Source organism: Triticum dicoccoides, chromosome 6A (genome assembly GCF_002162155.2).
Source record: "Triticum dicoccoides isolate Atlit2015 ecotype Zavitan chromosome 6A, WEW_v2.0, whole genome shotgun sequence".
Classification (NCBI taxonomy): Eukaryota; Viridiplantae; Streptophyta; class Magnoliopsida; order Poales; family Poaceae; genus Triticum; species Triticum dicoccoides.
The window spans coordinates 18,764,127-18,786,033 of record NC_041390.1 but is presented as its reverse complement, the minus strand read 5'-3'; the positions used below and the strand labels follow the sequence as shown (position 1 = coordinate 18,786,033).

The 21,907-nt window shown below is 44.7% G+C and overlaps 1 protein-coding gene and 1 pseudogene across 1 annotated transcript in view; one reads left to right on the top strand and one right to left on the bottom strand.

Annotated features, from left to right (window-relative positions):
• The window catches only part of LOC119318872 (receptor like protein kinase S.2-like), a 5,241-nt gene extending 2,209 nt beyond the window's left edge, over positions 1 to 3,032 (top strand). The window contains exons 3-5 of the mRNA XM_037593441.1: positions 245 to 467; positions 565 to 685; positions 1,256 to 3,032. Of these exons, the coding sequence (XP_037449338.1) occupies positions 245 to 467; positions 565 to 685; positions 1,256 to 2,824 (1,913 nt within the window). The 3' untranslated portion in view covers positions 2,825 to 3,032. The remainder of the gene's footprint in view (positions 1 to 244; positions 468 to 564; positions 686 to 1,255) is intronic.
• A 2,676-nt stretch (positions 3,033 to 5,708) lies between these two features.
• Positions 5,709 to 21,907, bottom strand: part of LOC119319038 — a 56,365-nt pseudogene continuing 40,166 nt past the window's right edge.

Sequence of the window (21,907 nt, the reverse complement as noted above, 5' to 3'; positions counted from 1 at the left end):
AAGGGAGAAAAACAAAATGGCGTATTTGGGGAGGTTGCAAGTTAAGTTGCACATCGCTTTGGCTTTAGCTATTTCAACAACAAACAACTGATTGGGATTTGTGCTATTCTTGCCACCCGGAGGATAAAATGAAACTTTTTATAATACTCATTTAAAATGATTGCATCATTAGCCATTTGTAGATTTAATTACAATGCATTATCTGTATCTGAGGGATGAAAATATGAAACCCTTTCCTCCACAGATGCATCTAGCGGACTTGAATGGAGGGAGCGCTATAAGATTATCAAGGGAATATGTGAGGGGTTACTTCATCTTCATGGGTTACGCATTCTCCACTTAGATCTGAAGCCTGCCAACATATTGGTAGATGATTGCATGGTACCCAAAATTGCTGATTTTGGTATCTCGAGGTGCCTTGATAAAGAGCAAACCCGGGATTCTACTTTGCATCCATGTGGATCGTTGTAAGCTAGTCTATTTAAAGCTCTTTTTTGTTTGGCACAAATATATATTTGTGAGGATGCACATTCTTTGACTAGGATTTTAAAAATCTCCACGCAGGGGATATTTGGCACCAGAATCCTTCGAAGGAAAACTTGCATTCGCGTCAGACGTATACAGTCTTGGCGTTATCATCGTGGAGATACTAACAGGAAAGAAGGGGTATCCCGAAGAAGAGGATGTAAGAACAATTGAAGTGCTCACTCTATCTTAAAGGATAGATTTTCAGATAACTATATATCTTATATTCTAGTTCAACTTACAAAATTTGTGAAAATAATCACCCCCCAAAAATAAGGAAATTTGTAAAAATCATGTCTCGGACAAGCATGGTAATCTAAAACATCATCTATTTTTGTAGCGCCCCACCTTCAGTACCACATTGACATTGTTTGCTTAATAAAACAAATTAAACTTGCATATAAACCTCGCTGGCCTAAGATTTAGCACTAAGATCACATGTTTTAGCACTCCGATCGAACTTATGGGGAAATATGGAAATGCGTTTATTCTTGAACTTGAGGCCTAAGATTACTTGCTCCAACACTTTTGGCACCTTAAATTAGGCTGCAATTCAAAAGTAACTTGTGCTAGCTATTCTTGAACTTGAGGCCTCTTTACACGGATACCTTATTGTGTTTCATACACCAAACAACTTACCCATCAGGTCAATGTTAAGTGGACACATGTGGAAAATGCACTTATGCAACTGACAAGATAGCTCAATTTATAATAATGTCTATTTCTGTAGGTAATTGAGACTTGGATGAACCGCTTGAAGGGATCAGATCAATGGGAGAGACAGTTGGAGCAAGTAAGAGTATGCACTAAGATAGGGATAGAGTGCATGGACTCAGACCCAAAGAAGAGACCGGTTGCACGTTATATAAACGATAGGCTTGATAAAACAACAAGTACCATCGAAACTGGCATCAGTAGTTGTCAAGGGCACGTTGCAGATCTTTCATCTGAGTACCTAGGAAAGGAAATCACAAAACACTCTGAAACGGAAGAGCTTGCGGAACATCTTGGGACACTTAGAGAAAATCAATTGGAGCAAGGTCAAGATGAAGCTCCAAGTGATGAATGGTCGTTATGGGAAGTACATGATACGAAACAAAATGTCAGCCAACAAGGTGCAGGCATTTCTAACTCTAGTGTGTTGCACAAGTTGAACAATTTGGACATCATTAACCAGGCAGCACGCATAAATTACGTGAGGTATGGTGGGCCTATGTTGGAGAAGATAAACTTTTTGAAAGTTTTCAAAAAGGAGGAGCTTGAGCCTACTTTAAAGGTAAAGAACCGACAGGATGGCTTTGGAGAAGTTTACATAGGTCGTATTAATGAAGTACCAGTCATAGTAAGGAAACTGATTAGTGGTTCCGTGGTACAGAATGAAAAATTTGCAGAGGAAGTCATCATCCAATCTCAAGTCCTTCACAAGAACATTGTTAGGCTCATAGGTTGTTGCGTGGAAGTGGACACGCCAATGATAGTCTATGAGTACCTCGCCAAAGGCTGCCTCCATGACATTCTTCACAACAACAAGAAGGTAGATCTCAGCTCGGGTAGCTTCAACAATGTAGAGCTCAGCCTGGGCGTGCGTTTAAATATTGCTGCAGAATCAGCATATGGTCTAGCTTATATGTATTCAGGGCGCAGTATTAAAACCTTACATGGTAATGTGAAATCAGAAAATATACTCTTGGATGAACACTTCATGCCAAAGATCTCAGACTTTGGCTTATCAAGGTTGAGTACGAGAGCATACAAACACATTGAAATCTTCAATGGTGGCATAGGTTATATCGACGTGGTGTACCTACACACAGGCGTCCTGACCGAACAAAATGATGTCTACAGTTTTGGAGTCCTGATGTTGGAGCTGCTTACTAGGAAGAAGGGTGACCGTGTTGACAGTAACAGCTTTGTTAAGAGTTTTCTTGAAAATCACGAGACGGGAAGGAAATCAACCGAGCTGTTTGATAAGGAAATTGCAGTGGCAGGAGATTTGGAGCTACTTGAGAATCTGGCAAAAATTGCTGCGGATTGTCTTAACAATGATTTCCTTATATTTCTTTACAGAGGGAGTATTCCGCAAGCACCGGAAGCAGAGCAATCCTTGGCTATGAAAGTCAGCTGCAAGGGGGCACACGCATACAGTCTGAACCAAAATAAATCATCAGTGTGTTTGATCGATGCTGCTGCTGATGGAGTCTGCGTTTCAGGGACACATCTTGCGCTGGCAGGAGTTGCACCCCATAGAGTAGTCTGCATTCGGTGGGTGGCTTTTGATGTGTTACTCCCTTCTTTATGAATAGGCGGTGAGGTTTCAAAACAACGCTGCCTTCAAAATACAGCCAGAGAGTACTGTAGGGGAAATCCTCACTGCCTTCAGAATTCCTCCGTGAGAGGCGTTGTAGAATGAAGGTATAAATTCTTGAGCTGGAGCTTGCAGGGCTGCACAAGAAGTCGGAATGAGTCGACGATTTTTCTTCAGTTTGCTATTAGTTTCTCTAAATATGTTATAATTATTATTTTTTGTTAAGTTTGATTCTTTTTATGAAATCAATAAATGTTCATGGATTAATAAAAATGTTTGTGAATTCAAAAAAATGTTCATGAATTTTAAAAATATATTCAAATGTGCATTTAAAAATGTTGACTATGTATCATAAAAAATCAAAGGATTTTTTATAAATGTTCAATATGTATTTGAAAAAAGTTCAACATGTATCTGAAAAATGTTCAATTTGTATACGTAATCCATATTTTAAAAGTAAATGTACATAGAATGTTAAAAACAAAGAGAAACAAAAAATAGAAAAAATAAGCAGAATAAAAAATAAAGTGACACAATAAAAAAAGAGAAAATGTGTAAAGAAACCAAAAAAACACACAAACATTAATAGAACTCGTCCATAGATCTTCTCAAATCCATTCTATTGAGCTGACCCATTGAGCGAAACGCTCGAGAGAGGAACTTTTTCGGTATCTCTCGCTAAGTAAGTTGTATATAGGTAGCACCCACGAGAGCTATATCTCGTGTACCGCGAGAGGGATATAGGCCCAGTTCTTTTGAGCAGATTATGGAGAATCTTGGTCCCGAAAATCCCGAGTGAAAAGAACTCGATTGAACTTCCAAAATCTCAACCGGATTCTCCAGAATCCTAGTGCAATCCCAAAATTCCAAAATACCTGGTTTCTACCACAATCTCAGGATTCTGGCAAGTCCCACCAAAGAAAACGTTTGGAATTCATAGAGTACCCCTATTGCAGCTGGTTATTACGGCCAAACTGCCACCGAGCCAGCCATGGTCGATACACAGAGAACGAGCCCCTGTCGATGCATGTTTGCATCGGTTACCTCCCCGCTTACCTCGAGCAGGGCCGCGCGCTAGGGTTCCAGCACTGCCGCCGGCCCCGCCTTGCTGCCGCTGACCTCGTCGCCGTCGTCCCGGTACTCGCCGCCGCCGGTACCCACTCCCGCCGCAGCCCAGCCATCCTCTGCGGCCCTCTGCTCTCTGCCGTAGCGGGGACAAACAGGAAGCCGCCGCCCGCGCCCCTCTGCACCGGCTGCCCATGGCGCCCCCGTCCCAAAGCCGCAACCGAAGTGCCCACCATTTATCCAGTCCTCCACTCCTCCACGGTGAGCCATCCTCTCTGTCCCAACTCTCTGTTCTTCTTTTTTAGCTATATAAATTGGATAGATGCAAATACTTTGTTGCATAGATGGATGAATTGATGTGTCCGTTGGATAGATGGATGAATGGATTGATTTTTTAATTTGTTAGATGGATGAATGATGCCAGATTTTTTTGTTCATATTGTCGATGCTACTGTGTATATTGGTTCTATTGGTAGATATTGGTGTTGTGATCTTTGCTACTGTATGAAGATGTTGTTATATTCGACTAGTAGATACTGTTAGAAAAAACAAAATGTTAACAATTCATCAAACAATTTCTTCAAGGATAGTATAGACATTTCAACACACAACTCTTTCCAAAATCTCAAACTACAATCTCAGAAAAGAACTCGACCACAGATTCTAGGAGAAGCAGATTCTAGAAGAATTTTCCAGAATCTTGATTCTGTAGAATCCTGGGCGAAAAGAACTGGCCCATAGCTCTTGCCTTCAGTGCTGCCACAAGTAGGCTGGCGCATCTAACGGGTTTTTTAGTTAGGTGGCTCGGTCATTGTATGTATTTTTCTTCTCTTCTTCTTCATGTCCACTAGGAGACCTCCTATCTCCCGACATATGTCCGTTTTGTGCTGGCCCATAGGCGGGGCGCGGGTCCTCCTGTTTTTTTTGTTTTTAGTGGCTTTTTTGTTTGTTTTTTCAGATTTTCTTTTTTGTTCTTTTGCACCTTTAAGCAATCATTAGGATTCCAAACAAGTTTGGAATATAAAAACATTTTGTGAATTTGAAATATGTTGCTGGAATTTAAAAAAAAAATACTCATGTCTAACCTATTCTTTGTAAATAATAAAAGGCCAGGGACCTAAATGGGTTGAAAACAGAGCGAACTGGGCAAATGCGGAATACTAACTAACGGTCGGGAGAGCAAGATAGTGGCTACCACAGTTGGGCCGAAGCCCAACAGAGAAAGGGCACTTAATGTTGGACCGCGGTTACTTAAAGGAAAAAAATCAGTGGCTTTTTTTCTAAAACGTTTTTTTTGTAGGGAGTGTAAAACGTAAACGTATGACGGCGGACGGGCAGAAACTCTTACCAGAGTTGGCCAAAACAGGGTCACGTGATTAAAGGACGGAGTACACGGCCAATAGTATTTCTTTTTACCTCTGGGGTAGCTCAATTAGACCATTACTTTAGTGGACGCACTGAGCCCATGTCAACTTGCTCTACTACACCCATGTTGAGGCCGTGGGGGGCCGCGGCCCCCCAGCCTTTGACCAAACTCTGAAGAACTTTTTTGGCAAGGGCTTAGATGAGACTTCTTTTTTAGCAATTTGCACCCCTAAAGGCTCATGTTTTTCCCCTTGGCCCCCTAGCAGTTTCTATCAAGCTCCGCCACTGACTACACCCCACACTAATCTGGCTATAGCAGACATCTACTCTCTAGACTCTAGCATCGAAGTGTTGACGTTGTAGCACGGGGGCGTCGTCGTCTTCCTCAAAGCTCTGGATCGAGCGCCGTGGTGTACCTCGCTGACAGACACCAATGATCATATCATATTCACATCTCCGCCACCGTAACCTGGCTCGCCGGCCAGGTGATGGCGATGGGGCTGATCACCGAGTGCTTGCGGTCGCTCCACTCGATGGACCCAAACGTGTGATTCTTGGTGACGCTCCCGAAGGTTCGCTGCCCAAAGGTGACCACGTACTGGCGTGTCCTCTGTCTCGCGCTGAACCGCAGCGTCCGAGGGGTCACTGTTGGAACTTCGCCCTCAGGATCAATCACATAAAATCATCCGACGAACACCGGCACAAAAAACTGATAGCGAAGGGCCCTTGTCGTGCCCTCTTTACTCTTTATTTATTTTCTATTTTTCTCCACGATGTTACAATTGCACGTCCTAGGCTATTGTATATATATACAACAACCTGGACGCCAGACCAGGATAGACAACCGACTCAGACCATCAATCCTAAACCTATACAGACTTTGACACGTCTAAGCAAACCCACTAGGACTCTAGCCTAAACCTACTTAAACTACCACAACCTGACTCATGTACTAATCCCAGCCGGACTCTACTAGCTGGTACAAGATCCACGTAGCCGTGACATGCAAGCCAAGCAGCACTACTACTATGCGTCTACATGGCATGGCAGCCAGCAAACTTGCACCTAACTAATTAATCAACCAGACAAGATTACTACTAACATTCTCTCCCTAATCTTGACACTTTGTCTTCTGTGCTTCTCCGGTCTTGACTCGTTGTAGATTAACCCCTTATCGACTCATCCGCTCGCACCACGACAAGTTAAATTAATAAGCTTCATTGATCGCAACAATCTCTCCCCAATTTTAACTTGGCGAATTTACGGATCACCTCAAATATGCCTTGGACTACCCAGTCTCGCTAGCAACCTGTGGAAAAACACCACCCGGTGGACTACACCATCCACCCTAGCAAGATACATGTCGGCTCCTTGTGGATCACACCACCCTGTGGACTACACCGCCCACTCCAGCCTCATGCAGAGACATGGCCTCATTGAAGAGACTCACCTTCACTGGTTTACCGCCCCCACATAGTTGAACTTGACCCTCTCGTCGAGACACATAGACGACCTGGATGCGCTTCATCTTCAACGCCCTCTCATAGAGACAAGCACTTGGACATGACGACGACGACGACGATGGTGACTGACTGACCAACCGTGCTAACCCACACGACTCCTTGACTCTAACTCCCGGATGACGATCTTGACGACTTTCCGGCGCCGCATCACCGCACCACCACTCCCGTCAACAATCTCCATCCGCCGCCTTCCCGACGACAGCCTGTCACCTCCCTCCATGTCGCTCTGCTGAACGACGATCGCCAGAACCTCCTCATCGCTGCAGCACCAGCACCCAGCGACAACATCGCCCGCCCCGAGGCGCTGGTCGGGTCGCGACCCCGGGGCAAGCGCGGCTTCAAATCAACCTTGCTCTTATACCAATTGTTGAAACTCTGCCCTCAGGATCAATCACATAAAATCACCCGACGAACACCGGCACAAAAAACTGATAGCGAAGGGCCCTTGTCGTGCCCTCTTTACTCTTTATTTATTGTTAAAATTCTGCCCACAGGATCGATCACATCACAATACGACGAACACGCGCACAAAAAACTTTGATAGCCAAAGGCACGTGTCGTGCCTCTCTTCCTCTTTATTTCTTTTCTTGTTTTCTCACGGTGTTACAATCTCGTACAGCCTTCCGTGTATATATATACACACATGAAGCTGCCGACCTAACGTACTACGACTCACACGGACCGACTCAGACATCAACTCCTAATCCTAGTACAAGTCCTAGCCGGACTCAGCTTGGTAATTTCCCTAGTCTAATTACACGGCCACGCTGATCACCCTATTAGACTTAGCCACTAAACCTAACAGCACACGATGACAAGAATCCTAACAGGACTAGACTCCAACGTGTTTACGAAACTCAAGATTATTTCTAACATTCTCTCCCCAATCTTGACACTTTGTCTTCAGTGCTTCTCTGGTCTTGACTCGTTGTAGATTCACCTTTGTCGACTCATCCGCTCGCACCACGACAAGTCAAATTGGCTCTCCCTAATTTTAACTTGGCGAATTTACGGACCACCTCAAATATCCCTTGGACTACCCAGCCTCGCTAGTAACCTGTAGAATACACCACCCGGTGGACTACACCATCCACCCTAGCAAGATGCATGCCGGCTTCTTGTGGATCACACCACCCTGTGGACTACACCGCCCATTCCAGCCTCATGTAGAGACATGGCCTCATTGAAGAGACTCACCTTCACTGGTTTACCGCCCCCACATACTTGAACTTGATCATCTCGTCGAGACACATAGACGACCTGGATGCACTTCATCTTCAACTCCTCCTCACAGAGACAAGCACTTGGACATGACGACGGCTGACCGACCATGCTAACCTGCACGACTCCTTCCTTGCCGCTCCACGGAACGACGATCGCTTGATCCTCCTTGCCGCTGCATCACCCAGCGACTCCATCGCCTGCTCTTTCTCGTCGCTGCACCACCCACCGACCATATCGCCCGCCCCGAGGCGCTAGTCGGGTCGCGACCCCGGGGCAAGCATGCCTTCAAATCAACCTAGCTCTTATACTAATTGTTGGAATTCCGTCCTCAGGATCAATCACATAAAATCACCCGACAAACACCGGCACAAAAAACTGATAGCGAAGGGCCCTTGTCGTGCCCTCTTTACTCTTTATTTATTTTCTATTTTTCTCCACGATGTTACAATTGCACGTCCTAGGCTATTGTATATATATACAACAACCCGGACGCCAGACCAGGATAGACAACCGACTCAGACCATCAATCCTAAACCTATACAGACTTTGACACGTCTAAGCAAACCCACTAGGACTCTAGCCTAAACCTACTTAAACTACCACAACCTGACTCATGTACTAATCCCAGCCGGACTCTACTAGCTGGTACAAGATCCACGTAGCCGTGACATGCAAGCCAAGCAGCACTACTACTATGCGTCTACATGGCATGGCAGCCGGCAAACTTGCACCTAACTAATTAATCAACCAGACAAGATTACTACTAACATTCTCTCCCTAATCTTGACACTTTGTCTTCTGTGCTTCTCCGGTCTTGACTCGTTGTAGATTAACCCCTTGTCGACTCATCCGCTCGCACCACGACAAATTAAATTGATAAGCTTCATTGATCGCAACAGTCACCGTGACGCGCACGCCGTCCGGGGCGGTCACCTTGGCCCTGTACGTAGCCCTGGCATCGCCGCCGACATTGCGCACGACACGGCGCTGCGTGACGGCCGCCAGCTTGTCCGTGGTGAACACCACCGAGAAGGCCGGATAGTTGTGGTCGCCGACGGAGGAGCCCGCGCGGGCCGAGCAGTTGGCGGACGAGCCGAACACGGCGACCTGCTCGGCGGTGTAGCTGAGCGCGCACAAGAAGTCGATGTAGTCCTCCATGCCGGCATCGTACACGAGGCCCGGGTTCGCGGCGCGGTTGGGGTCGATGTGCCCAGCCCGGCATGCGAACGGCGTGGACGCGCCGCCGGTGGACATGTCGCCGACCACGCCGCCGGCACTGTCCACGTTGTACGCGGTCGTCATCAAGGCGGACTTGATCGCTGCGGGGCTCCACCCTGGCCTCGCTTGCCGGAGCAGCGCCGCCACGCCGCTCACGTGCGAGCATGACATGGACGTGCCTGATACGATGTTGTACTGCACCCGCCTCGCGTCGTTGGCGAGCCCGGTGGGCGAGCTGGCGCCCGTCCATGCGGCTGGGATATGTCCACGCCCGGCGCGGTCACGTCTGGCTTCAGGATCTCCGGCGCGCGGACGTCGGGCCCGCGGCTCGAGAAGGCCGCCATCCTAGGGGACGGCGGCGGCCGGCTGCCAACGGCGGTGACGCGGAACACGATCGTCGCGGTAGGGGATGCTTCCGTGCTGATGTACTTGATCTTCTCGGCGGCCTCAAATGGGACGACTGTGGCGGGGATGACATTGGTGTTTGAAATATGAGCAATTTACCAAATGATTTTATGAACAGAAATATCAGATAAAGCATGACTAATATAGCTGCGATAAAGCAAGTCGTGCAATCTGACGGAGAGAAAGTAAATAGCATCTGCATATATGAACTTGAACTGAACACATCTAGGACGGACACTAGATCATGTTGCATATCTGGAGTAGAACCTAACACATGTAGGGCAAGAACTAGTACGAGAAACTGTGGCAGGACATCTGACAGAAAGAAGAAGAACACATACGGGACAGCAGCAGCAGAAGCACTGGACTTGGGGTCGACATCCTCTCCAGCCATGTCATTGATGAGGTAGTCGACGTCGGGGAAGTAGTCGCCGGAGTCCGTGATGAAGAAGCCAGTAGTCGCGCAGAGCGCTCCCCAAAAACCTTATCACCCTTCTCCCGTACAGGACTCAAAAGGTGCGGTCTCGGAGGCCTACTGTCCCGACGTGCGGTGCACGCCGCAAGCCGGGATGAGCAAGACAACAGCAGCTCAGAGATGGAACCGATGGCGAGGGAAGGAATAGTTCTGGTGCGTCTCTCTGGGAGGAGCGACCTCCCTTTTATAGGCGCAAGAGAAGAAGGCGAGAGCGCAACGATGGGAGGCGAAACAAAGAGATAGAGACGAAGCGAACAGCCAGCAGCCGAAGGGCTGCACCGTTTGCATTCGAACTCCACTTTCGCAAAAATCTTTTCAGTTTCCGTGTGACCTTTCGTATACCCGTAGTGCGTGGCGTGGTAGCAATGTGGGACTAAACTTTAGTAGTATCCCTTGCCTGGCACAAATGGGCTAAGTGGGCCTCTAGGATTTATTAGGAATTTCTGAAATAGTTATTGGGTTTCCCAAAATAGACTAAATTCCAGCAATCCCCCACCAGATCCCAGAGGCACACAGAAATTTGCCTTTGGTTCCAAAACACTGTTTTATATACTGGTACTGCAGTGAAGACTGTTAAGTTCAACTTCCACCTAAAACTCTATGCTACACTAGTAAGCAACTTGAACAGTGGACTGGGCCTTGAACTGCAAGTTTTCTGCGAATCTAGCTTCACATAAAGCCTTGACCGATACGTGGCTACCGTGGGTCTTCCCACGGGTGGAGCTTATGCGTCATACTCCGTGACCTTTCATGAGTTTACTAGAGAGAACCCTACTCTGATAGATTGCGGCATTTGACAATCAGACTCATATAGGTGTGTTCTTCAAAAGATGTTCTGCAGGATAACATCTCTGCTTAAATAAGCCACTTAGAACACATTAAGATATACATCAACCTGCCATGCAGATTAGGAGAGTATTGCATCTTCATGGAGTGGTATTTGTGAATACTAAGGATACTCTCCTCTCAGTTGACCAACAACTTGTCTTCCACATCTAATTCACGGGATCTCCGATCACAAAGAATAGGTTATCACTGTGAACAACTCATATTGTGGGTCTCATACCCATCTCCCTCGATGCATTATCTATCACATTACGTGATAGACCCTTAGTAAAAGGATCTGCCAGATTTTTAGATGTTTGGATATAATCCAACGCAATAACTCCGGAGTTTTTCATTTTCCTGAAAGACTTTAACCTTCTCTGAACGTGTCTTGATGACTTCATGTTATCCTTTGAGCTATTCACTTTCATGATCACAGTTTGATTGTCGCAGTTTATAAGGACACCCGGTACAGGTTTCTCAACAACCGGCAAGTCATTCAAGAGCCGGCGAAGCCAATCTGCTTCAACCGTAGCTGTATCTAGTGTTGTGAGTTCTGCTTCCATTATTGACCTCGTTAAGATGATCTGCTTGCAAGACTTCCAAGAAACAGCGCCACCTCCATGAGTGAATACATAACCGCTCGTGGCCTTTATCTCATCAGCATCTGAGATCCAGTATGAGTCACTATACACTTCAAGCACCTTTGGATGTCCGGTGTAGTGAATTTCATAATTTGCAGTGCCTTTCAAATAACGCAAAACTCTCTTTAGAGCTTTCCAATGCACATCTCCTGGTTTTGAGACAAACCGACTTAGTTTGCTAACAGCAAAAGAGATGTCAGGTCTTGTAGCACTTGCTAAGTACATAAGCGAGCCAATAATCTGAGAATATTTCAATTGATCTCTAGCAATTCTCCGATTCTTTCGAAGTAACACACTTGCATCATATGGTGTTGGAGAGGGCTTGCAGTCACTATAGCTAAAGCAACTCAAGATCTTTTCCACATAGTGAGATTGAAGCAATGTAATCCCACCGTCATCGTCTCTCAACAACTTGATGTTCAGAATGACATCAGCCACTCCTAAATCCTTCATCTCAAAACAACGAAATAGGAAATCCTTGACCTCCTTAATAACATTAAGATTTGTTCCGAAAATCAGTATGTCATCAACATACAAGCACAGGATAACTCCCTCGCCCCCACCATGGCGATAGTACACACATTTGTCAGCTTCGTTCACAACAAAGCCTGCAGCTGTTAAAGTTCTTTCAAACTTCTCATGCGACTGTTTGGGTGCTTGCATAAGTCCGTACAAAGACTTCAGCAACTTGCACACTTTCCCTTCCTGACCATCTAGTACAAACCCATCTGGTTGTTCCATATAAATTTCCTCGTCCAACTCTCCATTTAGGAAAGCAGTCTTAACATCCATTTGATGAACGACAAGACCATGCGAGGGAGCTAGTGAAAGTAGAACTCGAATAGTGGTCAGTCGAGCCACAGGTGAGTAAGTATCAAAGAAGTCTTCACCTTCCTTTTAGGTATAACCCTTAGCCACGAGCCGAGCCTTGTACTTTTCAATAGTACCATCAGGCCTAAGCTTCTTCTTGAATACCCATTTGCATCCTATAGGTTTGCACCCATAAGGACGATCAGTTATCTCCCAGGTTTCATTCGCCAAGATGGAATCCATCTCGCTATGAACCGCTTCCTTCCAGTAGTCAGCATCTTCATATGCATAGGCCTCTGAAATAGAACTAGGAGTGTCATCTATGAGATACACAAGAAAATCATCACCAAAAGACTTTGCAGTCCTCTGTCTCTTGCTCCTAGTAGGAACTTCATTGTTCTCCTCCACAGGACTTTCAAAGTGTTCCATCGAAATGGCAGGTTCGGTAATTGTAACTGGTTCCTAATTCGATGAACTAGGCATCTCCTGATTAGATGAGGTAGCCATATCCTTCATGGGAAAGATATCTTCAAATAAAGTCGCATCATTCGACTCCATGATCGTACTGACATGTATGTCAGGTACCTCAGATTTTACAACCAAGAATCTATAGCCAATGCTATGAAAAGCATATCCCAGGAAAACACAATCTACAGTCTTTGGTCCAAGCTTCCGCTTCTTTGGAATGGGAACATTGACTTTCGCCAAACAACCCCATGTTCGTAGATAAGAGAGCTTTAACCTTTTCTTCTCCCATTCCTCGAATGGAGTTATCTCTTTGTTCTTTGTGGGAACTCGGTTTAGGACATGACATGCAATCAATATCGCCTCCCCCCACCATGCCTTGGAGAGACCCGAAGTGTCTAACATGGCGTTAACCAAATCTGTTAGAGTACGGTTCTTTCTCTCGGCCACCCCATTTGAGTAAGGTGAATAGGGAGGCGTCCTCTCATGGATTATACCATGTTCCGCACAAAAAACATCAAATTCATTGGAAAAATACTCTCCACCACGGTCGGACCTAAGCCTCTTGATTTTTCGATCAAATTGCTTTTCCACTTCAGCTTTATAGATCTTGAAAAAGTTCAAAGCCTCATCCTTAGATTTCAGAAGATACACACGGCAGTATCTAGTGGAGTCATCAATTAACGTAATGAAATATTTCTTTCCACCTTTTGTCAACACACCATTTATTTCACATAGATCTGAATGTATGAGCTCTAGGGGTGCAAGATTTCTTATTTCCGCAGTCGTGTGAGACTTATGAGGTTGCTTAGCTTGCACACACACTTGACACTTAGATCCCTTGACGGTGGTGAAACTAGGGATTAAGTTCAACTTCGCTAGTCGCGACATGCAACCAAAGTTAAAATGACAAAGACGTGAATGCCACACATTGGATTCACTATTGTTGCAAATATGATTAACAACTTTATTGCAAACGTCTGATAAGGATAAACGAAACAAGCCTCCTAACTCATAGCCTTTACCAACAATGGTTCCATACTTGGATATTACAAATTTATTCGACTCAAAGACAAGCTTGTAGCCATCTCTACACAGAAGAGATCCGCTAAAAAGATTTTTATTGACGGAGGGGACATAATGCACGTTCTTCAGCCACACAATCTTCCCTGAAGTAAACTTCAGATCGACCGTGCCAACACCACGAACAGAAGCACTTGAACCGTTGCCCATCAGCACGGTTGAAGTCCCTGCGGTCTGATAAGACGAAAACATAGAAATATCACCGCATACATGCACATTAGCACCCGTGTCAATCAACCAGTTAGGAGAATGACATACTGAAAGAATAGTGGGAAATATACCATACCCAACATCCTTCATGTCAGTGTCTCCAATGACAACATTAGCGGTCTTGCCGCCTTTCCCAGGATGACGCTTGTCATAGCGATTAGGGCAACTAGGAGCCCAATGATCAGGATCCCCGCACACATGACAAGCACCTTTCTTCTTGCCATTCTTCTTCTTGAAGTTCGTGTGTTGCACAACCTTGTTCTTCCAATCAAAATTTGCTTTTCCATCAAACTTGGCCTTGTTCTTGAACTTGTGGGGCTGGAAGTTCTGCTTCTGTACCACATTGGCACTAGATCCTCCCTCAATACCTCGAGCACGTGTGTCCTTTGCTCTCGCCTTTTCTTCCACATCAAGAGTGCCATTGAGATCCGGGATGGAAAACTCCTGCCTCTTATGCTTCAGCAAGGTAGCAAAGTTCCTCCATGAAGGAGGAAGCTTACTGATGATACCTCCGGCAACAAACTTGTCTGGTAGCATACAACGGAAGTGTTCAAGTTCTCTAGCAAATGACTGTATCTCATGAGCTCGCTCAACCACGGAGCGCTCTTCAGTCATTCTGTAATCATAGAATTGCTTCATGATGTACAGCTCAGTGCCAGCATTCGAGACCCCAAACTTGGCTTCGAGTGCATCCCACATATCTTTTGCATTATCAATTGACGCATAAGCATCAACTATGTTCTCACCAAGAACACTCAAGGGAGCAGCCTTAAACAGAGTATCCATTTTCTGAAAAGCTTGTGCCTGTTGAGCATCAAGCTCTCCTTCAGGTTTGCCAAGAGTGGCGTCATAGCAACTCATGGTTTAAAACCATAAGACTACTCTCACGCGCCACCTCTTATAGTGGATACCCTCAAACATAGGAGGTCTCATGGAAGCAGCAAAACCACTCGGGGTAAATTTCCTATGATAAGGTTTTTGGATTGTTGGAAATATGAGCAATTTACCAAATGATTTTATGAACAGAAGTATTAGATAAAGCATGACTAATATAGCTGCGATAAAGCAAGTCATGCAATCTGGCGGAGAGAAAGTAAATAGCATCTGCATATATGAACTTAAACTGAACACATCTAGGACAGACACTAGATCATGTTGCATATATGGAGTAGAACCTAACACATGTAGGGTAAGAACTAGTACGACAAACTATGGCAGGACATCTGACAGAAAGAAGAAGAACACATACGGGACAACAGCAGCAGAAGCACTGGACTTGGGGTCGACATCCTCTCCAGCCATGTCGTTGCTGAGGTAGTCGACGTCGGAGAAGAAGTCGTCGTCGGGGAAGTAGTCGTCGGAGTCCGTGATGAAGAAGCCAGTAGTCGCGCAGAGCGCTCCCCAAAAACCTTATCACCCTTCTCCCGTACAAGACTCAAAAGGTGCGGTCTCGGAGGCCTACTGTCCCGACGTGCGGTGCACGCCACAAGCCGGGATGAGGAAGACAACAGCAGCTCGGAGATGGAACCGATGGCGAGGGAAGGAATAGTTTGTTGGGGAACGCAGTAATTTCAAAATTTTCCTACGCACACGCAACATCATGGTGATGCATAGCAACGAGAGGGGAGAGTGTTGTCCACGTACCCTCGTAGACCGAAAGCGGAAGCGTTATATCAACGCGGTTGATGTAGTCGTATGTCTTCATGATCCGACCGATCCAAGCACCGAAACTACGGCACCTCCGAGTTCTAGCACACGTTCAGTTCGATGACGATCCCCGGACTCCGATCCAGCAAAGTGTTGGGGAAGAGTTTCGTCAGCACGACGGCGTGGTGACGATCTTGATGTTCAACCGTCGCAGGACTTCGCCTAAGCACCGCTACAATATTATCGAGGAGTATGGTGGAGGGGGGCACCGCACACAGCTAAGAGAACGATCACGATGATCAACTTGTGTGTCATGGGGTGCCCCCCTGCCCCCGTATATAAATGAGCAAGGAGGGAGAGGCGGCCAAGGGGAGGAGGCGCGCCCAAGGGGGGGCAATCCTACTCCAAGTAGGATTCCCCCCTTTTTCCTAGTCCAAGTAGGAGAGGGGAAGGAAAGGAAGGAGAAGGAAGGAGAGGGAGGAAAAGGACGAAAAGGGGGGCCGGCCCCCTAGTCCAATTCGGTTTGGGCTAGGGAGGCCGCGCGCCCTGCCTCCTCTCTTCCACCACTTGGCCCATGAGGCCCATTGCTTCTTCCTCGTATTCCCGTAACTCCCCGGTACCCCCGAAAATACCCGAATCACTCGGAACCTTTCCGATGTCCGAATATAGTCGTCCAATATATCGATCTTTACGTCTCGACCATTTCGAGACTCCTCGTCATGTCCCCGATCTCATCCGGGACTCCGAACTCCTTCGGTACATCAAAACTCATAAACTCATAATATAACTGTCATCGAAACCTTAAGCGTGCGGACCCTACGGGAAGGGACGGAGCCAGGATTTGAATATAGGGGGGGCGAGAGAGATAGCTATCACAGATGTAATATGCATATCAAGTCTCACATAAAATTGCAATGTATATTCTGTAATGGTTACACAAGCAAAAAAAATTATGAAAATAATGCATGTTTTTCAACTGTTAGTCAATTAACACATTGAATGCTGATTTACAGTGCAATGTTCTAACCTGAAGCAAATGGCTTGAAAAGAGCAATGCGTTCTATCCTTTCTATTAATTTTTTTGTCTAGGAAAGTACAGCTGAACCGAGATAAAAAATAAACTGTATCTTTATCTATCATCAGACCATAATAATAATATGTTCATTTAAAATACAATCAATACATTATACCTCCAAAACGATGTATTTCTGCCATAGAAGATGGCGTGCAATTGCGGCATGCCGGCAACGCTATCACAACATCACTTTTTTGCTCGAGTTTGGACGCAAAGGAGATACAGCGGTGACAAACAATAGTGCTTCCTGCTTCCTGGCGGAGGCTCGTGCCAAGAAGAGAGCGGCAGCTATTGGGGATTTTGGATCAAATCGTGTGAGCCAGGTGTTAATGTCTGTAGTCTTACAATTATGCCTTCTACAGATTGAAAGACAATCAAATCTAATGATCAAAACTTAACCTTTTTCCTCGTTTCATTTGGTTGATCATCCGTGCGGACGGCCGGCCAGAATAAGATATTGAATTGACAAAACAACGCTTCTGTCATCTTTCCTTCTCGACGGATAGATTCGATAGAAGATCGCAGGAGCAGTTTTTTAGCAGGTTGGACACGAAAGGATTCAAGAAGACCTTTTTTTTTTGAGAAAGGATTCAAGAAGACCTATGCGTACTACTACTTCCTAGCCTGGCCCCTTTGATTCCGTGGTGGGCTACTTTCCCTTTTCTTTTACTGGAATTTGGGCCTGGTTGCAAGCGATTGGACAACAATACATGGGCCCTGGCAATGGTAGGCGCATAGGGGGGGCGAAGCAAGTCACGGGCAGTTTCCTAGCACGAAAATTTGGCGATCAACTGATCGCTATTACGGTGGGCCACGATCGTTAGGGGGGGGGGGGGTCTCGCCCCCCTCGTCCCCCCTTGAATCCGTCCCTGCCTACGGGTTCGAGAACAATGTAGACATGACCGAGACACGTCTCCGGTCAATAACCAATAGCGGAACCTGGATGCTCATATTGGCTCCCACATATTCTACGAAGATCTTTATCGGTCAGACCGCATAACAACATACGTTGTTCCCTTTGTCATCGGTATATTACTTGCCCGAGATTCGATCGCCGGTATCTCAATACCTAGTTCAATCTCGTTACCGGCAAGTCTCTTTACTCGTTCTGTAATACATCATCTTGGAACTAACTCATTAGTTGCAATGCTTGCAAAGCTTAAGTGATGTGCATTACCGAGAGGGCCCAGAGATACCTCTCCGACAATCGGAGTGACAAATCCTAATCTCGAAATACGCCAACCCAACAAGTACCTTCGGAGACACCTATAGAGCACCTTTATAATCACTCAGTTACATTGTGACGTTTGGTAGCACACAAAGTGTTCCTCTGGCACACGGGAGTTGCATAATCTCATAGTCATAGGAACATGTATAAGTCATGAAGAAAGCAATAGCAACATACTAAACGATCGGGTGCTAAGCTAATGAAATGGGTCATGTCAATCAGATCTGTATGTCTATGTATTCACACATGTATTATGTTTCCGGTTAATACAATTCTAGCATTGATAATAAACATTTATCATGATATAAGGAAATAAATAATAACTTTATTATTGCCTCTAGGGCATATTTCCTTCAGTCTCCCACTTGCACTAGAGTCAATAATCTACTTCACATCGCAATGTGATTTAACACCAATAGTTCACATCATCATGTGACCAACACCCAAAGGGTTTACTAGAGTCAATAATCTAGTTCACATCGCTATGTGGTTAACACCCAAAGAGTACTAAGGTGTGATCATGTTTTGCTTGTGAGAAAGGTTTAGTCTATGGGTCTGACACATTCAGATCTGTATGTATTTTGCAAATTTCTATGTCTACAATGCTCTGCACGGAGCTACTTTAGCTAATTGCTCCCACTTTCAATATGTATCCAGATGAAGACTTAGAATTATCTGGATCAGTGCCAAAACTTGTATCGACGTAACCCTTTTACGACGAACCTTTTGTCACCTCCATAATCGAGAAACAAATCCTTATTCCACTAAGGATAATTTTGACCGTTGTCCAGTGATCTACTCCTAGATCACTATTGTACTCCCTTGCCAAACTCAGTGGTAGGGTATGCAATAGATCTGGTACACAACATGGCATACTTTATAGAACCTGTGGCTGAGGCATAGGGAATGACTTTCATTCTTTTTCTATCTTCTGCCGTGGTCGGGCTTTGAGTCTTACTCAATTTCACACCTTGTAACACATGCAAGAAACTCTTTCTTTGACTGTTCCATTTTGAACTACTTCAAAATCTTGTCAAGGTATGCACTCATTGAAAAAACTTATCAAGCATCTTGATCTATCTCTATAGATTTTGATGCTCAATATGTAAGCAGCTTCACTGAGGTCCTTTTTCAAAAAACCCCTTTCAAATACTCCTTTATGCTTTGCAGAATAATTCTACATTATTTCCGATCAACAGTATGTCATTCACATATACTTATCAGAAATGTTGTAGTGCTCCCACTCACTTTTTTGTAAATACAGGCTTCACCGCAAGTCTGTATAAAAACTATATGCTTTGATCAAACTTATCGAAGCGTATATTCCAACTCCGAGATGCTTGCACCAGTCCATAGATGGATCACTGGAGCTTGCATATTTTGTTAACACCTTTAGGATTGACCAAACCTTCTGGTTGCATCATATACAACTCTTCTTTAATAAATCCATTAAGGAATGCAGTTTTGTTTATCCATTTGCCAGATTTCATAAAAATGCGGCAATTGCTAACATGATTTGGACAGACCTAAGCATCGCTACGAGTGAGAAAATTTCATCGTAGTCAACACCTTGAACTTTGTCAAAAACTTTTTTCGACAAGTCTAGCTTTCTAGATAGTAACACTACTATCAGCGTCCGTCTTCCTCTTGAAAATCCATTTATTTTCTATGGCTTGCCGATCATCGGGCAAGTCAACCAAAGTCTACACTTTGTTCTTATACATGGATCCCATCTCAGATTTCATGGCCTCAAGCCATTTTGCGGACTCTGGGATCATCATCGCTTCCTCATAGTTCGTAGGTTCGTCATGGTCAAGTAGCATGACCTCCATAACAGTATTACCGTACCACTCTGGTGCGGATCTCACTCTGGTTTACCTACGAGATTCGGTAGTAACTTGATCTGAAGTTACATGATCATCATCATTAGCTTCCTCACTAATTGGTATAGTAGTCACAGGAACAGATCTCTGTGATGAACTACTTTCCAATAAGGGAGAAGGTACAATTACCTTATCAAGTTCTACTTTCCTCCCACTCACTTCTTTCGAGAGAAACTCCTTCTCTAGAAAGGATCCATTCTTAGCAACGAATGTCTTGCCTTCGGATCTGTGATAGAAGGTGTATCCAACAGTCTCCTTTGGGTGTCCTATGAAGACATATTTCTCCGATTTGGGTTTTAGCTTATCAGGATGAAACTTTTTCATATAAGCATCACAACCCCAAACTTTAAGAAACGACAACTTTGGTTTCTTGCCAAACCACAGTTCAGATTGTGTCGTCTCAACGGACTTAGATGGTGCCCTTTTTGACGTGAATGCAGCTGTCTTTAATGCATAACCCCAAAAATGATAGTGGTAAATCGGTAAGAAACATCATAGATCGCACTATATCCAATAAAGTATGGTTATGACGTTCAGACACACCATTATGCTGTGGTGTTCCAGGTGGCATGAGTTTGTGAAACTATTCCACATTGTTTTAATTGAAGACCAAACTCGTAACTCAAATATTCTCTTTCACGATCATATCGTAGAAACTTTTATTTTCTTGTTACGATGATTCTCCACTTCACTCTGAAATTCTTTGAACCTTTTCAAATGTTTCAGACTTGTGTTTCATCAAGTAGATATACCCATATCTGCTCAAATCATCTGTGAAGGTCAGAAAATAACGATACTTGCTGCAAGCCTTAACACTCATTGGATCGCATACATCAATATGTATTATTTCCAATAAGTCAGTTGCTCGCTCCATTGTTCCGGAGAACGGAGTCTTAGTCATCTTGCCCATGAGGCATGGTTCGCAAGCATCAAGTGATTCCAAAAGCCCATCAGCATGGAGTTTCTTCATGCGCTTTACACCAATATGACCTAAACGGCAGTGCCACAAATAAGTTGCACTATCATTATTAACTTTGCATCTTTTGGCTTCAATATTATGAATATGTGTATCACTACGATCGAGATCCAACAAACCATTTCATTGGTGTGTATGACTATAGAAGGTTTTATTCATGTAAACAGAACAACAATTGTTCTCTAACTTAAATGAATAACCGTATTGCAATAAACATGATCAAATCATATTCATGCTCAACGCAAACACCAAATAACACTTATTTAGGTTCAACACTAATCCTGAAAGTATAGGAAGTGTGCGATGATGATCATATCAATCTTGGAACTACATCCAACACACATTGTCACTTCACCCTTAACTAGTTTCTGCTGATTCTGCAACTCCCGTTTCCAGTTACTACTCTTAGTAACTGAACCAGTATCAAATACCGAGGTTGCTACGAACACTAGTAAAATACACATCAATAATCTGTATATCAAATATACCTTTGTTCACTTTGCCATCCTTCTTATCCGCCAAATACTTGGGGCAGTTCCGCTTCCAGTGACCAGTCTTTTTGCAGTAGAAGCACTTAGTCTCAGGCTTAGGACCAGACTTGGGCTTCTTCACTTGAGCAGCAACTTGCTTGCCGTTCTTCTTGAAGTTCCCCTTCTTCCCTTTGCCCTTTTCTTGAAACTAGTGGTCTCGTCAATCATCAACACTTGATGTTTTTCTTGATTTCTACCTTCGTCGATTTCAGCATCACGAAGAGCTTGGGAATTGTTTCTGTTATCCCTTGCATATTATAGTTCATCACGAAGTTCTACTAACTTGGTGATGGTGACTAGAGAATTCTGTCAATCACTATTTTATCTGGAAGATTAACTCCCACTTGATTCAAGCGATTGTAGTACCCAGACAATCTGAGCATATGCTCACTGCTTGAGCGATTCTCCTCCATCTTTTAGCTATAG